Source organism: Lotus japonicus, chromosome 1 (assembly GCF_012489685.1).
Source record: "Lotus japonicus ecotype B-129 chromosome 1, LjGifu_v1.2".
NCBI classification, from domain to species: domain Eukaryota; kingdom Viridiplantae; phylum Streptophyta; class Magnoliopsida; order Fabales; family Fabaceae; genus Lotus; species Lotus japonicus.
In genome coordinates, this window is record NC_080041.1 from 95,305,177 (window position 1) to 95,329,071 (window position 23,895).

Here is a 23,895-nt window from a genome sequence, read left to right on the forward strand (position 1 = left end):
CTAGTAAAGATAATTGTTTTTAATTCACACGTTGATAATAAATTTTCATTTGAGCAAAAGAAGGCCGGCATAGTAAAATATTTTCATTGATCCTCATATATTTGCAAAATTTATTTTATTTATTATTACTAGGCATTTACTTTTATACTCTTAGGTTAACTTGTCGGGTAACCCTAGCAAAATCTGTGGTTTCGGCCCTACCGACATATTGCATGTAGACTATGCTACTGCTTAAAGGTGTTTGTCAACAGTTGGACGGAATGCAAAGGAGGTTCATCTGGGGATGGAGAATGGGGTGGGGAAGGTTAGCCAAGTGCACTACAGAAAACACGGGCTTTAGCGGCGGTCAGTGAAACCGCCACTAAACTTTAATTGCAAAAAAATCACGTTTCGCCCTTTAACGCGGTTTAATTCCCATTTCCCTCACATTTCTGTAAACCCTCAACTTCCCTTCCTCTCATTTGCACCGCCTCAATGTTCCCCTCTTTTGCAATGTTTCTCCCACCGCCCAGCCTCTGACCCATCCCTAACCTCTAACCCATCGATCTCTGTTTCGCCCTAGCCCCTAAGAGGCATGGAGTATATCGATGAGCCATGCCACCCATTCACCTTCACTTCCCGCCGTCGATCTATTCCACCGCCATCGGATTCACCTCATTCTCGCCGGGGTAGAAAGGGGGCGTTGACGGAAGCTTATTTAATTTGTACTGCTTCCCGCACCGGCATCACTCTTCTCAAGCTTTAACTATTGTCTGAGTCTGATTGTATTTCTCTAGTGACATATTTGTTTCTTCTTCTTTCTTTGTTAGGGTTTGTCACCCAAATTTTTAGCTTTTCAATTTTTGGTTTATTATGATATTTATTTGATTATGTTGGGTTTTTGTAAAAGTGACTAAGAAGAACATACAAGTTGTGCTTGAGAGCATCATATCTGATTTGGCATTCCATTTTTGTTGTTAAGGTCCTTGTTGAGTAGCAATCTCTTTCACTGATTTGTTCTCCCTCAAATGGAATAGAAACTTTTTGCTGGAATTTGTATGTGCTGTATTGGGTATGAAAGAATGGTACAGTTCAAGAATTGGACAAGAGAAGAATTGGACCTGAATTTGAAAATGTGTTAATAATTAGTACTCTTATTTCACCACAATATTGAATATATTGGCTATCATATTTGATGTGTTAGGATGTGTATGGTAAATTTAAGGCATGGGTGCCTGTTAGGCTTGATGATTGTAATTAAGTAATTAGTAACATTAGTTTGTTGTTAGTGATAGTAGTAAAGCTAGTTACAGTTAAGTCAGAGTTGGTTATTTAACTCTTGTACTATATATACTGTATTACTTAATTCAAAGTAAGTTTCTAGTATTTTTTACTAGTTGCTTTTAGCAGGATAAGTTTTTTTTTCACTTAACATATTTTGTGTTAGAATAATGATCGATGTGATGACATATTTTTCAGATATTCGTTCAAAAAGTATAAGTAGTCAGCTTATTGTTGCCACGGTACTATCACTCATTAGTGCTGCCAATTTTACTATGTGCAGGTCATTTTCTGTTCATTTATCATAATCAGCTTTAACAGTTTGAAATTTCTCTGTTTGGATTCTCAAATAAATAATATCACTTAACAGGGATCTACAAGATTTGGCTTCTTCCCAACAGAACCATGTAAAGTGCTCATGTTGTAAGAAGCTAAGTTGTGGATTTTGAACAACAACTTCAGGATTGATAGCCTTGAAGGTTTTTATTTTTATTTTTGATTCTTAATGTTATTTGTTTTAATTAGTTTGTTGATATCTGATCCTAAATGTTATTTGTTAAGTAATTTACCTTTCACTATATTTTTCTAACACCTATGGTCTACCTTAAATTTATGTTAGGTACAACATCTTTGGTTTTGTAGGATGAGAAAGATAGGCATATATAGAGGCTAAGGACAGAGGTGAGCAAGCTGCACAAGGAGAAGATGCATTGAGTTGAACTAGCGGAAGAGTTTGGAGCTTGGGAGGAGAACTCAACCATCAATAGTTTGGGTAGTATTGAGTTGAACTAGCGCAAGCAGCTGATTCTATGGTATAGTTTTCCCATATATCTGATTTGTCATACCTTGGGCCTTATCCATCAGCTTTATTTCTCTTTGGCTTGTTGGTAATATTAGGTTCATCTTTGCCAATAAATGTACACATTTGGATTCCAAGCAGCGCGAGTAAGTTGCTATGATTGTCTTTGCTCATTCTTAATGTAAATCTCATGTCTCATTTGAGTTTATGCTTTATTCAGTTACTAGGGTAACCACTTCCCTTGTTCAAGGTTCCTATGGATGCTTTCATGATCTCACCAATAGGTCTCCTTATCTGGTAGAGTAGCAAGAGCCTTGCCTCGTCCGCCCAGGTGTCAATCAAGTTTTTTTTCCTTTCTCCTTTAATAGTTGTATGAATGTCTTGGTGTCACTAAAAATTTAATACTTCTTTTAATCATCTTATGTGTGCTTGTTGCCTGTGTGTTCTTCTAGATCTTTCCTGGTACATTCCCTGAGAATTATGAGCCTCCTTCTGGATTATACTATGAAGTTAATGACAACTCACCAATAGTTCAAGTATTATTATAAGAACTTGTTAATTTTTCTATCACATTTTTTTTTGTTTTCTGCTCTGCTAAATAGTACTTACTTTGTGCTGAGGGACCACATGGTTTGATTACAATGTCCTAGATCGAGTGAATGACTTTGTTACATGATTTCATTTTTTGGTTGTGTCCTAGGTGAATTTGATATGATATTAATTGGTATTTTGTTAACGGATTATGTTACATATACAGAATTTAGGCTGGTGACGGATTATGAAAGAGGAGCAGAGAACTGAGATCTATCTCTGACTCTCTGTAATGTTTGGATTTGATTCCTTAGTGATCTCTACAGAGAGTTCTTGAGATGGGGATATTCATCAAACCCACACATTCAGAAGGTATATACACAAGGTTGGGTCTTTATGATTATTATTGTCATTTTAAGCCGCAAATCCTCACTATAGTAGTTATGCTCAAAGCTATGGTGGTGGTTATGCTCCAGAGCAAAGAAAGAGATTAGAAAAGTATACAATACAAGGATATGTGATTGATAATTATAAAAGCTTTTGACCAGGTAGCTTTTCTCTGCTCCCTGATTCTCATTGTTTGATATGGCTTAAATGCAGAGTAACATGGCTATAAGGGAATGCATGTACTTGTAGAATATTTTCCTGTGTTTATTCTGAATGAAACTGTCCTTGCATTTTGAGTTTAAGTTTTTGAAGTTTTAGAGACTAGAGTCTATTTTGGTGTAACAATTTGATGCTTCAAGTTTAGTAGTGCATAATTTGATGCTTCAAGTTTAGTACTGCATAATTTGATGCTTCAAGCTTGATTGTGCATATTATATTATTAATCTGAAGTATTCACGGCTAGATATGTATCTTTATTTTGATTTTTATATCATGTGTTGTAAGATTGACACCAAATAGTATTGGAGAATACAGTTTGTTATATTTAAATTTGATTCTCATGGATAGATAATAATGATAAGCCAATTTACCTTATCAACCAGATATATAATGGCATCATTAATAGCACAACAGCCATATCTTAAAGCTCTCTTTCTCAGTACGGTGAATGAGCAAAATAGCCAGATCAATAACAAATGCGAGTAATCTTTATATGCATGTAATATAACCTATTTAAAAACTATATATATACTCCAGTATATATATAGTTTTTAAATAGGTTATATTACATGCATATAAAGATTACTCGCATTTGTTATTGATCTGGCTATTTTGCTCATTCACCGTACTGAGAAAGAGAGCTTTAAGATATGGCTGTTGTGCTATTAATGATGCCATTATATATCTGGTTGATAAGGTAAATTGGCTTATCATTATTATCTATCCATGAGAATCAAATTTAAATAAAATGTTTTTTGTATTTGAAAGGAGTAGTACTGCATTGATTTTAAAAGGACACTACCAGGGGCGGTTGAAACAACCACTGAAATTTTTAAAAAATTTCATTTTGGTCAATGGCGGCGGTTGAAACCGCCGCTAAACACTGAGAAAAATTTGACAGTTTTCGGTCTAGGGGCAAGTATGACCGCCGCAAAATATTTGGTAAAACCGCCGCTAAATTTAGTGGCGGTTGCTCCGGCGGTCGCTATATAACCGCCGCTAAAATTTAGCGTCGCCATATTCAGTGTCGTTTTTCCAACCGACGCTAACCCTTTTTAGCGGCGGTTATAATCGCCGCTAAAAGCAAAAATAACCGCCGCTAAATCCCGTGTTTTTGGTAGTGGTGGGGTGGGATGTGGTGTGTAGCCCTAAGGATCAAGGAGGTTTTGGGTTTAGAAAGATGTATGACTTCAATCAAGCCTTGATGATGAAGATTGGGTAGGGTTTAATTAGTCAAAGCGATTCTTTTTGGCACGAGTGTTGCGTGGAAAATATGGGTGTAGTAATGGGATGGTCCCTAATTTAGCAAGGAGTGAGGAAGACTTGGGATGTTTTGTACTCGGGGTGTAGGTGGAAGGTTGGGAATGGTAACACTTTGAGATTTAGGAAGGATTTGTGGCTAGGATCGGGGCATGTGTTGAAGGAAGTAGGAGTTTAGTAGGTCCCTGCAGATATAAACAATCTGCCTCTTGCTCACTTCATTGAAGAGGATCAAGGGTGGAAGTCTATATTTTCTCTAACATTCATTACAGGTTTTATCTAGGAGATTTTGGCTGATGCTGCTCAAGTTGTATCCTGAGGCTTCGATCAGGTCGTGTGGGCTCGCGAAGCCTTGGGTGATTCTCCACGAAGTCCGAGTACAACTAGGTTGTAAGTCTTTCAATCGGGAGCCTTGGTAACTAGATTTGGAAGAAAATGTGGCGTCTTAAGGGACTGCAGCACGTTTGCGTTTTTCTGGTGCCAGTTTTTGAACCACATTGCTAATTAATTTCTAGCGGTATCAGAGACATATAATAGATTCGCCTGAGTTCTCACTTTGTGGTGACTTACAAGAAGATTACTTGCATCGGTTCAGGGATTGTATTGTGGCAGCTTCGTTTTGGCTATCGGTCGTGGGGTCGGAGTTTAGGTCGAAATTCCTCACCTGCATTTGGTAGACATGGCTGGAATGAACCTTAAGCCGCGAACCTCGGTTCTAGGTTTGGATAAGCTAAAGGTTTTTTGCAACAGCTCTTTGGGCTATTTGGCGTCTTCAGAACGACTTTGTGTTAAACAATGTGCAACTTGTTGTTTCTTGTCTTTGGGGTTTCATTTGCTCGCTTGGGATGGAGACGCAGGTTGCGGGTGTTGTCTCACACACAACCAGGTTTCATGGCGAACGAGTTTCTGCTTTCAATTCTTGCATCCAGCGAGATCGAGCGATTTTGTGGAGGGCGCCAAAGAGGGGTGGTCGAAGTTCAATGTTGATAGCACCTTGTATGGTTCCCATCAGGCTACCTATGACAGTGTTTTGGGAGGATCTTATGGTCAGTGGGTGACAGGTTTCTGCGGGAACATGAACTCCGTCACCTCTAATGTGTTTCTAGTTGAGCTTCATTCGGTGTTTAACACAATTGAGGCGGTTACGAGTCACCAGGTTTCTAGAGTGGCGATTGAGAGTGATTCCATGTAGGTGATTCGCTTCCTCTTGACATTTCGCACCAGTTTGCGAGTTTGGCACGATATATCTTTCATTTGAAGAAAGTTCATGTATTCATTGTGAGGATAATTCGCTTGGAGATTACTTGGCTCGAGTGGCTACTCGCTTTCCTTTGGAGTTGCACTTGTTTAACTATCCGTTTGGAGATTGGCATAGAATCATTGCCGAGAATAACTTAGAAGTTGTGCCTAATAATCCTGTTATCGCTCTTGAGTCGAACTTTGTGCTTTGTTGGGGCATAGCCCTTCATCTGTAAAAAAATATATATAAATAAATTGAATATTGACCTCTTGATATAAAAAAATAGTCATTCAATTTTTAGTTTCATATACTAAATATTTTCATTTATTTATTTTGGTACATCGGAAAGATAAATTTTAGTCATCCAGGGTTGATCCTTGAACCTCCCTCCCAACCCATCTACTAAATATTAAATGGGTTAAATAAGTTTTTTTCTCTAAGCTATAAGGATGGATTTTAATTTTTCACTTAATTTCTTTTTCATAGCTTTCCGTCCTATTAAAAAAATCAAAATAAGGACTTGTGATTTCATAATGTATATGTAGTATATTTTTTGCTTAGTTACCAGCCCACGTAATAATCATAATCAAACGTAGGTTGTCCACATAGATTTCTTATAACTTTTGGTCCTTCTAAAATTTCTTCATCAGATTTGATCCCTGATAAACACTTTTCTTGTATCTCGGTTGTCATGAGGCCACTTGAACACTGAATAATACCAAATGTTTCCTTACTAAGTTATCTAGTAAAGAAAACCGAGGATTGGATCTAAATTGCTAATAAGTGTGAGATTAAAAACATATTTAACCTCAAAATTTTCTTTTAGAAAAGACAAAAGAGAATCACATAGATAAAATTAAAGATAATCTTAGAAACAAGCTCTTCCAAGTGAGTTTGTAGAAAAAGAAAGAAAAAAAAAAAACTTTTTTGGCAATTTTTCAATATTATATATGTAGTTAACACTTTTCAATTACGATAATTAAAAATTCAGCTAAAAATGTAATTAATTATCGTTTAAACCATTTTAAGTACACGTGGGACCCTTTTTCCCGTGGAGACTGGTGGCCAAAGAAAAAAAACCATTTTAAGTAATTAAATATTTTTTTTGAAAGAGGGAGGTCTTTTGAAACATTTTCAGGGAATGTTGTATACATGTATTTGGTAAAATTATTCTTGGACAAAAATTATTTCGTGAAAAGTTAATTGAGAACATTTTGTCATCATTCTATCCTAATTTCTAAGGTAAAAAAAAGATGAGAATCTAACATTTCCATACAAATGAAAATTGCATTTAAAAATAATTACCCACTTCTAATTTATCTGTTTTTCTATTTTTCTAATTTTTCTAATTTTTGAATGAAATAAAGCTTAAAATTCTTTTTATAAATATTAAATATCTACCAAACGTATTTATACAATTTACACAAGAACCAATTATATGTGAGAATAGCATTTCCGGACATATTATTTCATATACTTAAAAACCCTTAAGTTTATCATCAGAACACATTCGGATAGACTTCTGTGTCTTAATCACAAATGAAAGAGTCTACTCTGAAGCTTCAATTAGTATCTGGAAGTGAGCTGGCTGGAACTACAATTGCATGCATGCTTAACAATTGACTTAGCTAACATGCAAAGAATCATATATGTCATACTCATGTTCATGGTGGTGGGCCGCGATCACATTCTCAGCATTGCATGGACGCGTTATTAGTCAGAAAAGATAGCTAAGTGGGCAACTCGTTCGATTAATTTAGGCACACAAGCCAGAGAACATGTCGGCATCTTTGACCTTCTTTGCTATATTCCAATATGAAAATAAAATAAAATTGTAGGGCACCTTAAATCCATGGGCGTAGAGAAAAATATTTCAGACGAGTGTTAGCAACACACTTTTTTACGGACACATCATCACATTTATTGTAGTTATTGTCATTAATTTATAATTTAAAAAGCTAACACTCGTCTGAAATATTTTTCTAAGTGACGTCTATACGTGCGGAGTCTTCAGATTTGCGAATGCGAACAAATAGTTTTTCCTTCAAACCACCCAAAATAAGGCATAAAATTTGCCATTTTTTAACATCTTCTCTGTCCATCTCTCATTCCTTCCTTGTTCTTCCTTTCTTTCTTCATCTTTGTGTCTTCATCTGATCCCTACCAGTTCAAAAGAAGATCAGATGCATAAGAAAACACTCCAAATCTCTATTTAATCGGTGTTGCAAGGAACAATTGCAGGGACTCTGAATCCTCCCTTGAATTCTTACTGACGATACCCCTCTCATCACCCTCATCCTACGAATCAAACTCCAAATCCCAAGTTGACGATGAAGTGTTAAAAGAAGAGGAAGATGAAGATGGTTTTACATTTTTGAAATTAGATTTGGTTTTGGGTTGTTTTTTAAGTTGGAAGATGAAGGATTTTTTTTAAGGTGGAAATGTTTCTCAAATTGACTTTTATGTGGTTAATGAAATTGAAGTGTTGTCTTTATGTTTTTTTAGTTAGTTTGAAAAATATATTAGTATAGTTAATTTTGGATTAAGAGTTTTTTTTTTAATTTTGTTAATTTAGTTATGAATTAATTCTATATGTAGAAAATCAAGCTGGCCGCAATCGTGGGGATAACTATGGACCAAATTTTTTAGGGGAGGAACTAAACTCAAATTCTCATATAAATATAGAGACTAATTTTGATGATTACTCTAAAGTATTTACATGTTCTTTGATGGAAAAGAATTTGAAAAGAATACAATTCAAAAAAAAAAAAACAGGATATAAATAAATTTCTAAGGGCATGTTAATTTGGTTTGTTGTATAGTATCAGACATGAAAGTATAAGGCCTGATAGTATTGTGTCAGAGAGTATTAGACTTGATAAAAATTTAATATATGCAACGTTTGGTCATACACTATATAACAATTATATACCATTTGTTTAAATTAATATAATCATATGTTTCATGAAATATTGAATAATGATATATAGCATAAAAATGAGGATAATGTTAGTTGGTGGTGAAGATGGTGCTGGCCAGCCAGCTGGCGGCGACAGTGGCGACAACGGTACTAGTGGTGGTGGCGGATTGTGATGATGGAAGGTGGTGATGTTGAGTGGAGGTAGCTCTGGAGGGAGGTGGTTGTGGCGATAGCGGTGGTTCTGGAGTGGTGGATGGTGGCGGTAGGTGGTGGTGGCGGTAGGTGGTGGTGGCGATGGAGGTGGAGGGTAATGGCAGATGATGTCAGTGGAGAGTATTGTGGTGACGGTAGTGTTGTAGGGTAGTGGCGGCGGTAGTAACAATTCGGGTGGTGGTAACAACTGCGGTGGTGTGGTACTAGCAAAAAAAAACGAATGTTGTGATCCAGGAAGTAAGAACTAGAAGAGTATAAGTTTTGGGAAGAGAGCTAGGATTGGCTTGAGGGGTTAATGCAACATCAGTTTCAGTCCAATTCATTATGGGTATTGATTTATTCACATTTTTATTTCTTTTTCATATCATTTCCACACATTTATATTCTTATCTCTTTTTTCTTTTCTAATTACCTCATCATTTATCATCATTCTCTCTTATTTCTCTCTCATTTCTGCACTATCTTCAAAAGAGGTGGATTTAATTGATAAACAAAACATTATTGAATTCATAATCAGCTATTGCTCTTGGTGCAATATCATTGGCTTGGATTGGTCAGGAGGTTTTAGAGGAATATATTTAACTTCTCTTCTGTAATATTGAGAGATGGGTTTTACGTTAAAAAATGCAATGCTTTCAGTTATATATAAAATCAACAATTATTTGGCGCTGATTGATGCACCATATTTTTTGGTAGACATCTATAATTTGTGCTGAATCGCCATAAATTTTAAAATTTCTTAATTTGTATAATTTTTTATAATTTGTGAGTGTTAAAAATCGCCACAAATTACAAATGTTTGTCAAAATATATATGGGGCTACACAATAATTTTGAACTCAATTATTGGTGATGAAGTCAATACCTACTAGCTCACTTCCTCCTTTTCTATTATCAAATATAGTTTCTTAATTAGTCCTTAGGTATTGACAAGAGAAAAAGTACAAAGTAGTCTAAGACAACTCTCATATAAATACGTGAGATCAAGGCTTAATGAATTGAACCACAAGCACACATCATAAGCCTCTCACCCTTTCCATCTTGCTTCAATTAGAAACTCCATTAATTAATTGCCATGATCCTTCCAAGCATGGAAGTTCGTTTCTTCTTTCTCTTTTGCCTTATTGGGATTGGTTCAGCTCAATTGTCTTCTACCTTTTACGCCAAAACGTGTCCTCTTGTGCTTGCCACCATTAAAACACAAGTAAACCTTGCTGTGGCCAAAGAGGCTCGCATGGGAGCTTCTCTGCTCCGTCTTCATTTCCATGATTGCTTTGTTCAAGCAAGTCAACTTTCTCTTCCTTTTTTGCGTTTTTTCACTTTTCCAATGTATCAAAAAATATCCACATACCTTTAAAAATGCATCGACACGTATTAAATATGATCTACGTTACTACGTATTTAATATATAATTTATTAAAGCGTTTTGTTTAAGAATTGAGTTTAATGATTGTAAGTGTAAAAATATTTTACACTGAAGTTCAATAACTAAGCGTCACATATTAAAAGCATTTATGTTCATTTTTTTAATTTAATTAAAATATTATTTTCTGATTTGTCAATTTATCATTGGACGCCTGGATAAAATATATTTACACTAACGGTGCATTATCATTCAATTCTTAAGAATTTCTAAAAAAAATTCTCAAATAACAAAATTTAGGGTGGTAGAAGAATGAACGTGGAGTGTTTGCAACAAAAAAAATTGAAATTATATATTTTCCACTTGTTCACACATAGTTTTTGTTACTATTATTGCGAAGTGAAGCACGCGCGTTTTTGTTTTATAACTCTTCTCCTTAGACATATACTCTTAAACAATTCCTACTGTTTTATATGATTTATATCTTCTGATTGCTTAAATCAAGTTATATATCTTTGCAAATAATTATAATGGTTCGAATTTTATATATGCAGGGTATGTTTTATTTTCTTAGGTATATCTGAAAGCTGTATTAACTGAACCATTTCTAGTTAATTGCTAAATACTGAAATTACAAAAACATATCTTAAGAATTTTTCAGAAAAATAAAAACACTCGTCTTGCACATTAATTTAACCTTAAAAGATTTAAACAAAACGTGGGAGCCACATCAGAATAGTGGCTAAAAGGTTGACTTTTCAACTAGCAAACAGTTGTGTCAAATGTTTGCAAAGCCTTGCTTTATTTATTGATGAGATTGAATGATACTTGTCGATCGACTATCAATAATATGCTTAAGTTTCTTTGGCAAGAAGGGAAATGACAATATTTAATTTAATATCCTTTAGAGAAATCATTTTCATTTTGTTCTAATTACACAGTTTTTGCTTTTTATTTCAGGGTTGTGATGCATCAATACTGTTGGATGACACATCTAGTTTCACAGGTGAGAAGACAGCTGGTCCCAATGCTAATTCAGTAAGAGGCTATGATGTTATAGACACCATCAAGTCTAAAGTTGAGAGCTTATGCCCTGGTGTTGTCTCTTGTGCTGACATTGTTGCCGTAGCAGCAAGAGATTCTGTTGTTGCTGTAAGTATAAATTTTAAGTCAAAGAAGAATATAGTAAAAGGAAAATGATTATAAATTTTCATACATTAAAGATATCTCACAAACCTCGTAGTGAGAAAAATTAGGTATCTATCAGGTATTTGCACTATTTATAAGAATTGTTATTGTAACAAAACCCTTATAATCGAGTTGGATGCTAATATTGTTGAACGATTTTTTTCAGCTTGGAGGATTTAGTTGGGCTGTGCCATTGGGCAGAAGAGACTCAACCACAGCAAGTTTAAGTTCTGCTAATTCAGAGTTGCCAGGACCATCTTCGAATTTAGATGGCCTTAACACTGCTTTCTCCAACAAAGGCTTCACTACTAGAGAAATGGTTGCCCTCTCAGGTAACTAGCTTGATATATAGATGCATATTTATTAAACATTAAATGTTATCGAACATTATCTTATCTTATAGAATATGGTGTTCTCTGGTTTTACATGTTTTTGTTCTGAGAGCATCTTTAACCATGATATTCACTAAAGTATTTACATTTTACTTTTTACGACTCTCAATAATGTCTCATCATCTACATATTTTATTAATTTTTACTCAAACCCAATAACTCTTAAAAGTTTATATAAAAAAACTATTTTATTAATTGCAAGTTTTATTTAAACCTTTTACATTAAGCAATAATAAATGCAAACCCACTTTTCATGACTAAATTGAGTATCTACTCTCACATACCCTCACTAGTCATGTTAGAATTAAAAATTTGCTTCAATGGTAGTAAATATTGGTGGGAGTATGTATTTGACATTACATACTCTCATTGGAGATGCTCTGATATAGTTTATGTGTTATTTTATAACAATTTGGGTACACTTGTACACTTTTTTTTCACATTGGGCTTATGAAAAACAAGCCCAAATGTTAATTATAATTAGTTTTACTATGCATACTCTTTTGGACCAATAAAAACAAACTATGCATACTCTTGAACTTTTTGCCTATAAAATACTTCAGGATCACACACAATTGGGCAAGCGAGGTGTTTATTCTTCAGAACAAGGATTTACAACGAGACCAACATAGACTCCACTTTCGCAAAAAACTTGCAAGGAAATTGTCCTTTCAATGGTGGTGATAGCAATTTGTCCCCTCTTGACACCACTAGCCCAACCACCTTTGACAATGGTTACTACCGGAATTTGCAGAGCAAAAAGGGTCTGTTTCACTCAGATCAAGTCCTTTTCAATGGAGGATCCACGGACTCGCAAGTTAATTCTTATGTTACCAATCCTGCAAGTTTCAAAACTGATTTTGCCAATGCAATGGTTAAAATGGGGAACCTAAGCCCACTTACTGGGTCTAGTGGCCAGATTAGGACCAATTGTAGGAAGACCAACTAAACATTTGGGCCTTCTGGTGCTATAAAAGTGTAGTGCAAGGTTACTTGGCTATTTTAGTTATTGCAATCAAGCATCATTGCACTTTAATTAGGAACAAATAAGATAAGATGCTTTCTCAACTGTAATATCAGCATCAATATCAATACTATGGATTGAGATCTTTTGTTCCGGTTTGATTTCTCATTTTCTGTTCCACCAATTAATTTATACCATTTAGACATGAGTATGATAATTATATATGATCAGTGGCCGATCCAGGACCCCGGGGTCAGGGGGTTCAAATTTTTCATCAAGTCAAACAAGTAATACATACAGAGATATTCTTTCACGGGATGAATAGTGGAATACAAATCATCAATGGAACTATATAATGATCAAGTTTTATGGGATCTTTTACATGAAAGTAAAACACTGAAAGTTCAAAATACTGAAGGATATGAGTAAGAAAAACAAAAATTATACAACTCAATCAGATTACAACTAAAAAATTATACAATTCAATCATACTACAACTCAAAAATTATACAACTCAATCAGTTCAAAGTATTACAAACTCATTTGACAAATTTACCAAATCTTGAACACTTGAACCAGACGAGAAGCTCATTTTTTTTATAAGCCAAATTTAATTGATATGAGCACAAGGCTAGTACAAGAGATAACAACAGTAAAGAAATAAGTAAAGAAAAAACAACAAGTAGTACAAAGGATTAAAGTACTAAAAGAACCACAATGAATCCGTTTTCCCTTCAAACTGTAAAAAAGACATGATTGTGGAGTCCCATCTTGAGAAAGCAATGCTCAAACAGAGGAAAATTCTCTGTGCAGCGCAGATCCAAAGCATCTACAGGGGCATCTCTAGAGATACTCAGCAAATAAGAGGCTACAGTTTTACCAATTTTCTCAAATAAGAGGCTTCAGAGGATAGGGCATTTAAAACACATACCCTTTTAAATGATAGAATAAATTTTGTTTCATAAAGATAGGTGAGGCACAATGATACAAGCATTATACAGAAAACTAGAACATAGTAAAGAAGTCTGAACCTGTAAAAGAAAAAACCGAAGTTCTTCGCAGCAATTACCAAAGCAGACTCATCAGGTGATGCAGCTTGATAGCAGATCTTCTCAAGGGACTCATCCCCCTGGGGAAGCACAGTATGGCATATAGCAAGGCATCTGAAGAATTCCTGCATAGCCATTAACTCCAAATGTTACTTTGTGTTATGTAACAAACTAAACCATAACATAATATTATACCTACAAAATTCAACGTATAAGCATATTACAAGAAAGAAGCTCAACTGCTTAACTAAAATAGGTAAGCAAGCAAAAGACAAACAACGGTTACACAAAATGAATCAACTTCTCTTCCAATAACAGAATTCTAAACCCCCTTCTAGGCAGTGGCAGCTGTAATTAAAATGTGGCTGCAAATGAACAGAGAGCCTGATTATGACAAAGCAAGCAGCCCTGTGCTTATTCCTTGTTTTAACAATTAAACAAAAGAAGATCAAAAGATTGTTCAGACACATAAAATTCAGAACAACCCAGAATAGAAATCTAACAAAAATGAACAATAGAAATATGAATGATAAACTTGGTCTGGTACCTTACACTCCCAATCCCAAATTTTGGTTTCCCATAGTAGAATTTCAAAATTTCTTTGCAAAGAACATAACTTTAGTAAAATCCCATTAGCCTCATAAACTGAGAACATCTAAAACCTATGATTATAGCAAATATACTACAAAATACAAAGTGAGAATCAAGCTAAGGTGATGGGTAGAAGGGAATCAATTTAGGGTTAGGGAAATCAAGCTTGAGAAGAGAAAGGAAATCAATTTAGGGTTAGGGAAATCAGCCATACCTAGGGTAGAGCCGCAGAGCCTCTGCTGATCTGGTGGTTGGTGGTCGGTGGTGGTGGTGCGCCGTGCGAGAGGGTGAGGGCGTGGTGACTGGTGACGGGTGAGCGTGAATCGTGAGTGAGAGGTTGAGAGCGTGACTGCGTGACTGTGAGTGTGAGAGAGAGAGTAAGTGGGGGTCTGGGTGCAAATATAAAATCTCAGGGGGGACATTTTTTAATTAGACAACGTTTCCTTCATGGAATCAAAAACTGTGGCATAAAGGTAGTACAAGCGATATCTATCTATAAACTATATAAAGGGAGAGTTTTTGCAGCCTTAAGGGCAAATTAGTAATTTAAAACTTGATTGCAAGCCAATTGAATTTTCTGCATGGATATTTTAGTAAAAATACACATTATTTTGCTAAGATTCAATCCTGGCCGTTTATATCTGTGGCAACACTTGAGCTTAAATTTGCTGCTCTTGTTTATTCCACCGTTTCATTCATTCTTCTGGGTTTCTCATTTCCTTTCTTTTGTAACGCCCTCAACCTTTCTTCTCCATAATAAACTTTGCCAACGGTTCCTTAATTTTATTTTGTCGGTCTCTCTTTAAACCCCATTTCGTGGTTCTGAACCTTCTATATACGACGCTCTGTAGAGACCAAGGGAGGACAATGCAGGCGCTGGTCTTGGATGAGGGAACGAGAACGCAGTTGAATCTGGGATCAAACTCTATGCCATATATCTCCTTCTCCTTGATGCTACTACTTTCAAGTCTCGAGAATTAGGGTTTTCTGCATCAAATTCACATCTTTCAAACCCTCGCTCCCCTCCATGCCACCGATTTGCATCTCAATCCAATTCACTGCCTCTGAATCAGTAAAGCAATCTTGAATGACACTCCTTTTTATATTTATCTTTGCTTTAATAGAAATCTCATGTTCATCTTCCAGCTTTTGCAGAATTTTATTCTGTTGCAGTATATTACACATTTACACATATATTTGGTCTTTTGATTCTACTCTATGAATATCAACATAAGGTATATCGCTTCTACTGGGTGGCTCTTCTACCCCGCGAAGCTAACTTATCTTTCTGCTGAATTTTGACCCAATGTTTTCTATTTCCTATTTGCATCCAGATAGCCCCAATTTCATGCCTCATTGAGTTTTTTCCTACTACCAGTCCTCAATGAGAAGGGATTTCATGGATGAATTTGTAGGATTGTTAAGGTTTTCATGAGGTAAGATATCACTGAGTTCCTTTTGCAACAACTTTTTTCTTCACTTTTGTTGATATAAACATCTAACAAGGGGTAGACATGTAGCAGCATACGCACACATGTGACATGCTGTCATCATATTATGGATTTGATTTTTAACTTTTTATGAATCAGGAACTCTATAGTTTGTAATCAAGATGAACAATTATTCTATGTAAATGGAAAAGTGATCAGGGTCAAGTGGCTGCATGGTGGTCCTAATATAAGCAAAAGTTGCATCAGGAGCATGTTTGTTCAGGTATCTACTACACTGTTTTGATTTGAACTTTTGGTCATTATTGTTTCTGGAATGGAATATAAGATATCCTTAAAATATGATGAAGTATGAGTATGTATTTTTCAGATCCCTTCGGGCTCTATATTCCAATATTCTCATGTATCCCCATCGCAGATTTGTAATATTTTTTCCCCTGATTTAAAGCATTCTACTAAATCAGTATTACAACTAGAATAATTTGTTCCATTTTTTCTTATTTGTTCTCATTTCTCCTGAACTAATTTTAGCAATATGATGACAAGGAACTTCTTTCGTTAGATTTATTTTGTGCGGTGAGGAGGAGGAACATGGTGGTGGTTATGATCATCAGAAAATGGAACATAGTGCATTTGGTCATTTGGAGGTGGTGGGGTTGATGCTAATTTTCCTGTGACACCAAACATGGTTTCTGATTTTGCAACACCAAACATAGTTTTCTGTCTCGATCTCATTCTTGGCCCATTCTTTTTAATCTTGATGTTTATTGCTTGCCAGGGTTAAAGTTGCAGAAAGTCTACGTTTTTGCTCTATGCGTCGTTTCTCCATGCTTTGGGGCTTACCCTGGGTTTGCGATTTCAGTTTCCTTCCTGTGCTACCTGAATGATATCTTGCTCGCTGCATAACATCTATGTATGAATTTCTTTGTTGCAGTGCTTTGGTTCTATTCTAGGATACATATTTCTTTGAAGGTAATTTTGTTTCCTTTCTCTTCATTTTTTCTGCAATATTTCTTATTCAGAAAGCCTACAGATGATTCATGACTGTTTGCTTACTCTGTGTAGTGTGTAGGCTTATGAGTCCGATTTGTGCATATACTGTGGTCTGTTTTGTTTAAATAAATTTTAAAACTTAAGTTTCTGCTTATATCTAGGGATGGATAGTTTTTATACATGTTGGTTCAATTGCTGCTTATGGTCGATAACTCGATATGACAACCTGATAGGGATGTTTCGTTCAAACCAAGTTGCAACAGTTGGTGTAATGGAGCAGCATTGGAAGGATCAGAATCAGATGCTTATAACTAGCATTAGTTGTAGATGTGAAAACAAATAACTTATGAATAATGGTTTGGATGTTGCTTAATTCTTGCTTTTGCTGACCTTTTTACCAGACTAGGAGAACCAAGTTTACTATTCTCTAAAATTCGTTTATAACAAAATCTATAGTGAATACTTTGATTAACATGACTTTTGTGCCCTTTGCAGTTAATGACGTGATGAGGGTTCCTTTTTCCCCAAACTTATAATGCAGTTTGAACCTATATGAAGCTTTCTATCAAATTTGCAAATTCATCTATGAGAGATTAATTAGATGTTTGCCTCCTTTGTGTATGAAGGAGATTCACTTATGTTTTATGGCTAGGCTTATAAATTGCCATAAGGTCACACTTAGTTCTTATGATCAAATTCTGTTATGTTGCTCTCTCGGTGAAGAACAAGGTTTCCCTTCAGAATCTGATCCCTTTGGAATGACTTACTTCAACAAACCAGTAGGCATAGCTTTTCTTTTCTTTTCTTTTCTTTTTTCTCAAAAACAGTAGAGGCACAAAAAATCCTTAATTATTACTAAAATTTTGCTGAAATGGATAATATTCTTGATTGTGTTATGAAAGCTAGCAATTTGACTATATGAGAGACTTGAGTGTGTTGAAGTATACACAAATGAGAAATCAACCACAAATAACAGTGTGAAACAATAATTAGTATAATATTTCGCAGTTTATACGAAGAGTTTTTTCTTGGTCAAGTGTTGTTATGTTCATGAGTGTGTGTGTGTTTTCTTTATTTGTTTTCTTTTAATTTGGAGTAATATATAAGTGTTTCTTTATTTGCTGTTTTGTTGGCCTGGATTGTCTTTGTCCTTTAGGAAAGGTGAACAAACAAGAATCAATTCAAAGGCTTCATGATTAGTGTGACCTGAGGTACAAGGAGGAATTGCTATATTTCTCGAACTATTTATGTGCTATTCACCTATGTGTTGATTTAAGAGGAGTTGCAAAGGTCATTATTTTGTCTGTAATGCTGTGTTAAGGATGATTTATGGTCTTCCAGGCCAGTTTTTCCCCATGTTCTTCTACATTCATTTTCTAATTAAGTGGATTTGAGCAAGGGCACCCTCCTTCCATGATTCCTTATGCAGTTCTCTAAGATTTCTTTCCATCCGTCAATGGAAGTCAAGCCAAGCTCTGCTCCTGTCTGATGGTCATTCCTCAACTGCATCGTGATATCCAAAGGTACTCTCAACAACCTAAATTGAATGCTAATCTGTGCTTAAATTTAGTTTATATATTTAGTTTTTGAGTGTATTTCACACTGAGAGGTAGGATTAATGAGATTTTTGTATTTATTTATGAAGGGATATTTTTTCTATTTGTCTTGCTGTAGTGGAAATTGAAAATGTCTTTTCTTATTTCAGATGTCTCTAATTTTCTGGCAATGTTCTTTTACTGCTTTACTACCTTCATGTTGAGAATAGAGGAAAGAAATAAGTTTCAAAGGACTTTATTTAATCTGGCGTCAAGAGGTATCCGGGGGGTTCCATTTGCACTCTAGAAGGAGTGTGTCATTTCAAGTCCATAGTTAACTTTCATAACTTCAAAAAAAAAAAAAAATAGTTAACTTTCATCATTATCATGGTTTGCCATGAGTTTAGAGAAGTGAGTCACAATGAGAAAATTTTAAGTTTTCTTAATGATGGTGCATTGACATTACTTGAGTTGAACTTGCACAGGCTGTGACTAAATTCATGTCAACAACCACAAGAAATTGAGGGGGGCCAAGCTCGAGTTCTAGGGGGTGTCGATTTTGTTTTCTGATGCTTTTGAACATTGTGTTTAGCTTAAACAATTGTTTTTTTCATTTAGGTGTTTTATCTGATATCTTGACATTTGCATTTCTTCAACTCAAATTCCATGCTTTTAATTGTCATTAGGAAAAATTGCATATACTGTAGTGTTTGTTGTTCTGTTCAAATTTGGGTGCTTATATGTTGATGTTAATTTTTTCAAATAAAATAATGATAGGAATCATCTCTTGATTTTTGTTGCTGCAGAATCTTCTCCTTTAATTGGAGGCTTTAGAGCTTGAAGGTTTCCTCTTCTTTTGACTTTCATCTCCATAGAAGAGCATTTAAAAGTCAAGTATGATGTTGGTGAATTGAGAACTCACAAGAAATGTTAAAATGAGTATGAGAGCATAAGAGGTTTTCACTACGACAATTTTCTTCTGCATTTTTTCTTTATATACAAATGTATTTGTGAAAAGGGTCATTCCATTTTATCTTCCTTTTTGCACTTAAATGGGCTTCCATAGTCATCTTTGTTAAAGCCATGACAAGTAACTTCTGATTTTCTATTCAATAGCATTAATAGGGTAAGAATATGTAAGATTTTCCTATTCAACTTGGCTTTTTCTGTGATTTCTTTTTTGTGGAAACAAAAACGCAGAGATTCTCTGTATTTGGTTTTTCGTTTCCTTTCTTTTTGTATTGGTTAGTTCTGAATTTAACACCAAATTAAAATATCACAAGAACCTTTCATATTCAATAATCTTATATATTCATATATGCTTTCTATTATTATATGAAAAATAAATTATGTCTTAAATATGCATTTTGGTTACTAAGCACAAAAATGTGTCAAAACATAAGGCTTAAATATTTTTTTGGTCCCTCTAAAATCAGGTTTCTTTGGTTTAGGTCCCTCAAAAAATTTATTTGGAAAATAAGGGCGTTTGTTACAAGTTATCAAAAATCATACCCGGGTAAGTGGATTCCCAGGAATATTATGATGAGAATGTTATTCCCGGGCATCTTTTAAAAAAGTGTTTGGTTGATAAATTCAATTCCCAGGTATGTTTTTAAAATTTATTTAATTAAAATATTTAAAAATATAAAATTTGAAATAAAAATTATTGTTAGTGGGAAATAACTTCCATTCCCATGGGAATGCAAGATAGCCATCCTTGAAGCCAGGAATCCTGAGTTGCTGAAATGAACTAAAATCTTTTCCCCGGGAATGTTCCTGGGTATCTTTTTTCCTAATCTTATACCAAACAAAGGAATCTGCATTCCCACACCCATCATTCCCGGGAATGTTTTACATACCAATGTAACAAACGCCCCCTAAGGTTTTAGCTCCTTCCGTCACCTTCCGTCCTTAGAGGGACCTAAACTAACGAACCAGGATTTTAAAGGGATCTGAAACCCATTTTTTGGTTTATGCCCCTCTAAAGCTTAAAACTTTATAACCTTACAATTAAGTCCAACTTGAAACTGCCTAATAATGGTAATAAAACCTTTCATATTCTACAACCATATTCACATATGATTTCCATTATTATATAAAAAATAATTTATAAAAGGAAACTTCATGTACTCATAGAAATGTAATTTAAAAATAAAAAATACATCACCAAATACAAAAAATATTTCACCACAATTCATAGTGTTTATATTTGTAATAGAGGAAATAAATCCATTGGGCAAAAACTTTACCACTTCTACAATTCCATTAACATGTGCTTACTATTATATAGAGTTTATAAAAAAGATCTAAACATGGTACTACATTTAATTTTTGAATTATAAAGCAGAAAATAGAACAATAAAATAAATAGAAAAAGTAAAAAGAAAATTGTAGAATTAAAAAATTGATAACAAGGACAAAAGACTTGAAATAAATAGCAACTAAAAAAAAATAAAAAAACAAGCATTCAATACAAAAAACTTACAAATTTATGATTTCTTACATCTAAAAAAGAATTTATCTTTTTATCCGTAAAATATCTTTAAAAAAGTAACACAAATTAAAAAAAAAATCACAAAAAAAAATGAATATCCCTGTACATCCCACAGGTAAAAACACTAGAGGTGAAACAAACAGATTTAACAAAAACAAAAACAAACATTTAATAAAAAGAAACAAATTTAACCAAAATTTAATAAAAGAATTCATAATTCTAAAATAAAATGCATATCTTTTAATCAACAAAATATATTTCAAAAAAAAAAACAGATTTAACAAAAAAATACACAAAACCCAAAAATGAATATCCCCGTGCATCGCACGGGTAAAAAGTACTAGTGTTTTATAAAAACAAGTTTAACTTGATCCTTGTATGAAGCATTCCATTTTTGTCAAAGCTTTATAGCTGACCGGAGAGAGTATGTTCTTTGTCCATTGGTGGTAGGATAAGTTAAAAGATGATTTTCAATCACTGAGATAGAAGTCACCATCAAACTCTGACTTGAACAAGGTCATGGTGTGATGCCCTATGTATGAACATTCTGGACCATAGATGATAGACCATATACGATACAAGCACTACATAAGATGATGTCTTCACACATTTAGGTAAGAAAATGCAAACTTGATTGTGAGGCAATGTCTTCCAACTTTGTTAGACGATGTTGTATAGGCTCTAACACGAAATAATACTTGAAAATATAGTTGTTGAAATTTAAAAACATCGCTATTTTGTGCAAGATTAGTTAATATTTTTATAACGTTTATCTTATTATCGTCAAAACAAACTTATGAATTGTTAGGTACTAAACATTTAGATTTAAGACAAGGAAGAGGGATGCCAATATGAATATTTGACCATGATGGCAGAAACAAAATGACAATACTCAGAAACGATTACTACTTACCTGAAGCATGCAAAATACTTCAATACAATAAGAACGCAATATGGCCGAAATCATAAGCGATGCCTTTGGTTTTGGAATTGACATCCAAAAATGTGGTGTATGTTCTGCCACGGCCACCTCAACTAAACTTGATGCCCAATTCATTAGTTTCCACGGGGAACTCTTCAGCCATAGGGGGAAGCCTATCTCCATCGACTGATAAGCCGAAGTGTTCGGAACATCATTCCGAAAGGAAAGATCAAGTGGTAGATAACCATGGATCAGAAGCTTATGAAGCCGAATAGAAAGTCGGAGTCTTAGGGATTATCGCTTTTGGAGAGCACGCGCGTCCATGTTATAAATTCCCTATTCTTTCCAAGAGTCACCTAGCCATGACAATTCGGTTTACCCTTGCGGAAAATCTAGGAGTGTCAATGTTATTTAACTACAAGAATTAATATTTTTTTATAGGCAATTAGAAATATATTGAATAGAAGTACAAGAATTAATATGCTATTTTAGCATTCAAAACTAGCTAGCGTCAGCCACATCACCGATGCTAAATTTTACATTTTAGTGTCCATGAAACCAACGTAAGCGGAAGGAAAAAATCATTTCAAATTAGCATTGAGATAACCGACGCTACTTTGCGTCTGCATGCTAAGTAGCACCTAGAGTTCGTTTAGACAGATGTTAATATCCCTAAGCAAAGTAGTGACTGTCCGCAATCAAAAAGCGACAACTAAAGGTCGACGCTACATTCAGTGGCCAACTTATAGTTTGCTTAACCGATGCTAATTCCACATGTGGGCAACCCTTTCATGGGCGGGAACTTTAGCATCAGCCAGACCGACGCTAATAATCATTGATTTCTCCACTCAAACTTCATTATAAGCCCCTCTCTTCTACATTTTTCCCCAAACTTTATTTTCATTATACTCTAGCTTTCACCTTTTTCCGCCCTTCTCCATGCTTGGTCGTCGTCTTTGTCGCCCCTTTCCATACTCTCCTTCCCCTCTCCCTCATGGTCCTATGTCGCCCCTTGCCCCTTATCTTACTTTGATGTCTCTTCCCATCACATTCCTTCGTCAACCTTCGCCCCTCACAAAATAGTTTAGATTTTTGCAATGGGGAAAAAACTCCTCAAAATGGTCTTAAATGTATTTACAAGAAAAAATTAATGTGAAATTATTTTCTTATTTCAAATAAAAAAAATTGATGGACCAAAAGGCATGCGAATATTTTCCAGAGACCAATTTTGATTCAGTCATATATGTACTGGACTAAAATCAAATTTAATTTAACGCTTATTAGAACTTATTCAATTGTTTTTTAGCATATAAGTTCTAATAAGTGTTCTTTAATTTATATTTGCATCGAAAAAAGATCTAAATATACTTTTCATTTAAATCATATATCAATCCTCTTGCAGCAATCATGTTCGAGGTGGATAAGACCTCTATTGGCATTAAAGCTCTTCCAACCAAGTATTTAATAAGTTCAGCGCATTCACAGGATCAACTCGAACCAGAGACTTCTGCTTATACTTGAACAAACTCGAAATAAGATCTATACATAATCAAATCAAAATATTTGTGTGCTTTTAATAAAAAAAAATAATGCATGTTTGAACTAGTCATTTTGAAAAATAATGACTTCTTCAACTTCATTGAAGAGCTTTTGAAAACACCGTTTTTCATAAACAATTCCAGCCACATGGTATATTCCTGATTATTCTAAAATAAGTACATAAGGACCCATCATAAACTAAGTATAACTTTAGGAAAGAAGAAATCATCACGTACTGAATGACAAAACGTGTATATGGAAGTGAGCTGGCTGCAACTGCACTTCCATTCTTCTTTTTTTGGTACATAACTGCACTTCCATTCATGCTTATAACAATTGACTTAACTTACTGAAAATAATTTTTTTACCCCCAATTCCATCGGCTTTTAAGGCTAAATAAACTTAAAAAAAAAAGAAAAAGCTAGATAAAACTATCATTACATAAGAGAGAAACATGATTAATAATGTGATAAGAAAAATGAAAGACAAAAAAAATAGATAAAAATGAGATTAAAAGAAAGTGAATGTTAATGAAAATGGCTATAATAATTTAGGGAATTGTTATTCAGACCCCCTACAGCTATTCAGA

General features: G+C 34.5%; 1 protein-coding gene and 3 long non-coding RNA genes across 18 annotated transcripts; 3 read left to right on the top strand and 1 right to left on the bottom strand.

Annotated features, from left to right (window-relative positions):
- The first annotated feature begins 191 nt into the window (after nucleotides 1–191).
- On the top strand, nucleotides 192–3,279 carry LOC130728041 (uncharacterized). Of its 6 annotated transcripts, XR_009015529.1 has the most exons (5): nucleotides 192–1,543; nucleotides 1,631–1,739; nucleotides 1,903–2,072; nucleotides 2,158–2,205; nucleotides 2,280–3,279. It is a non-coding gene; the product is annotated as an uncharacterized LOC130728041 (long non-coding RNA). The 6 variants fall into 6 exon arrangements; XR_009015531.1 differs by having other exon boundaries at nucleotides 1,903–2,390; nucleotides 2,512–3,279; XR_009015527.1 differs by having other exon boundaries at nucleotides 1,903–2,390; nucleotides 2,817–3,279.
- A 6,533-nt stretch (nucleotides 3,280–9,812) lies between these two features.
- Nucleotides 9,813–12,888, top strand: LOC130728043 (cationic peroxidase 1-like). Its single transcript, XM_057579372.1, has 4 exons — nucleotides 9,813–10,110; nucleotides 11,152–11,343; nucleotides 11,546–11,711; nucleotides 12,335–12,888. Exons 1-4 carry the CDS (start codon nucleotides 9,904–9,906, stop codon nucleotides 12,718–12,720), a joined length of 951 nt encoding a protein of 316 aa, XP_057435355.1. The 5' UTR covers nucleotides 9,813–9,903; the 3' UTR covers nucleotides 12,721–12,888.
- A 288-nt stretch (nucleotides 12,889–13,176) lies between these two features.
- LOC130728044 (uncharacterized) lies at nucleotides 13,177–14,931 on the bottom strand. The gene is made up of 2 exons (XR_009015532.1): nucleotides 14,590–14,931; nucleotides 13,177–13,909 (listed from the first exon to the last, which is right to left on the bottom strand). It is a non-coding gene; the product is annotated as an uncharacterized LOC130728044 (long non-coding RNA).
- A 114-nt stretch (nucleotides 14,932–15,045) lies between these two features.
- On the top strand, nucleotides 15,046–19,523 carry LOC130728045 (uncharacterized). Of its 10 annotated transcripts, none has more exons than XR_009015538.1 (6): nucleotides 15,046–15,447; nucleotides 15,522–15,610; nucleotides 15,710–15,811; nucleotides 15,965–16,795; nucleotides 17,050–18,339; nucleotides 19,158–19,523. It is a non-coding gene; the product is annotated as an uncharacterized LOC130728045 (long non-coding RNA). The 10 variants fall into 10 exon arrangements; XR_009015536.1 differs by having other exon boundaries at nucleotides 15,047–15,447; nucleotides 15,531–15,610; XR_009015542.1 differs by lacking the exon at nucleotides 15,522–15,610 and having other exon boundaries at nucleotides 15,047–15,447; nucleotides 15,965–16,511; nucleotides 16,602–16,795.
- Nucleotides 19,524–23,895: the final 4,372 nt, after the last annotated feature.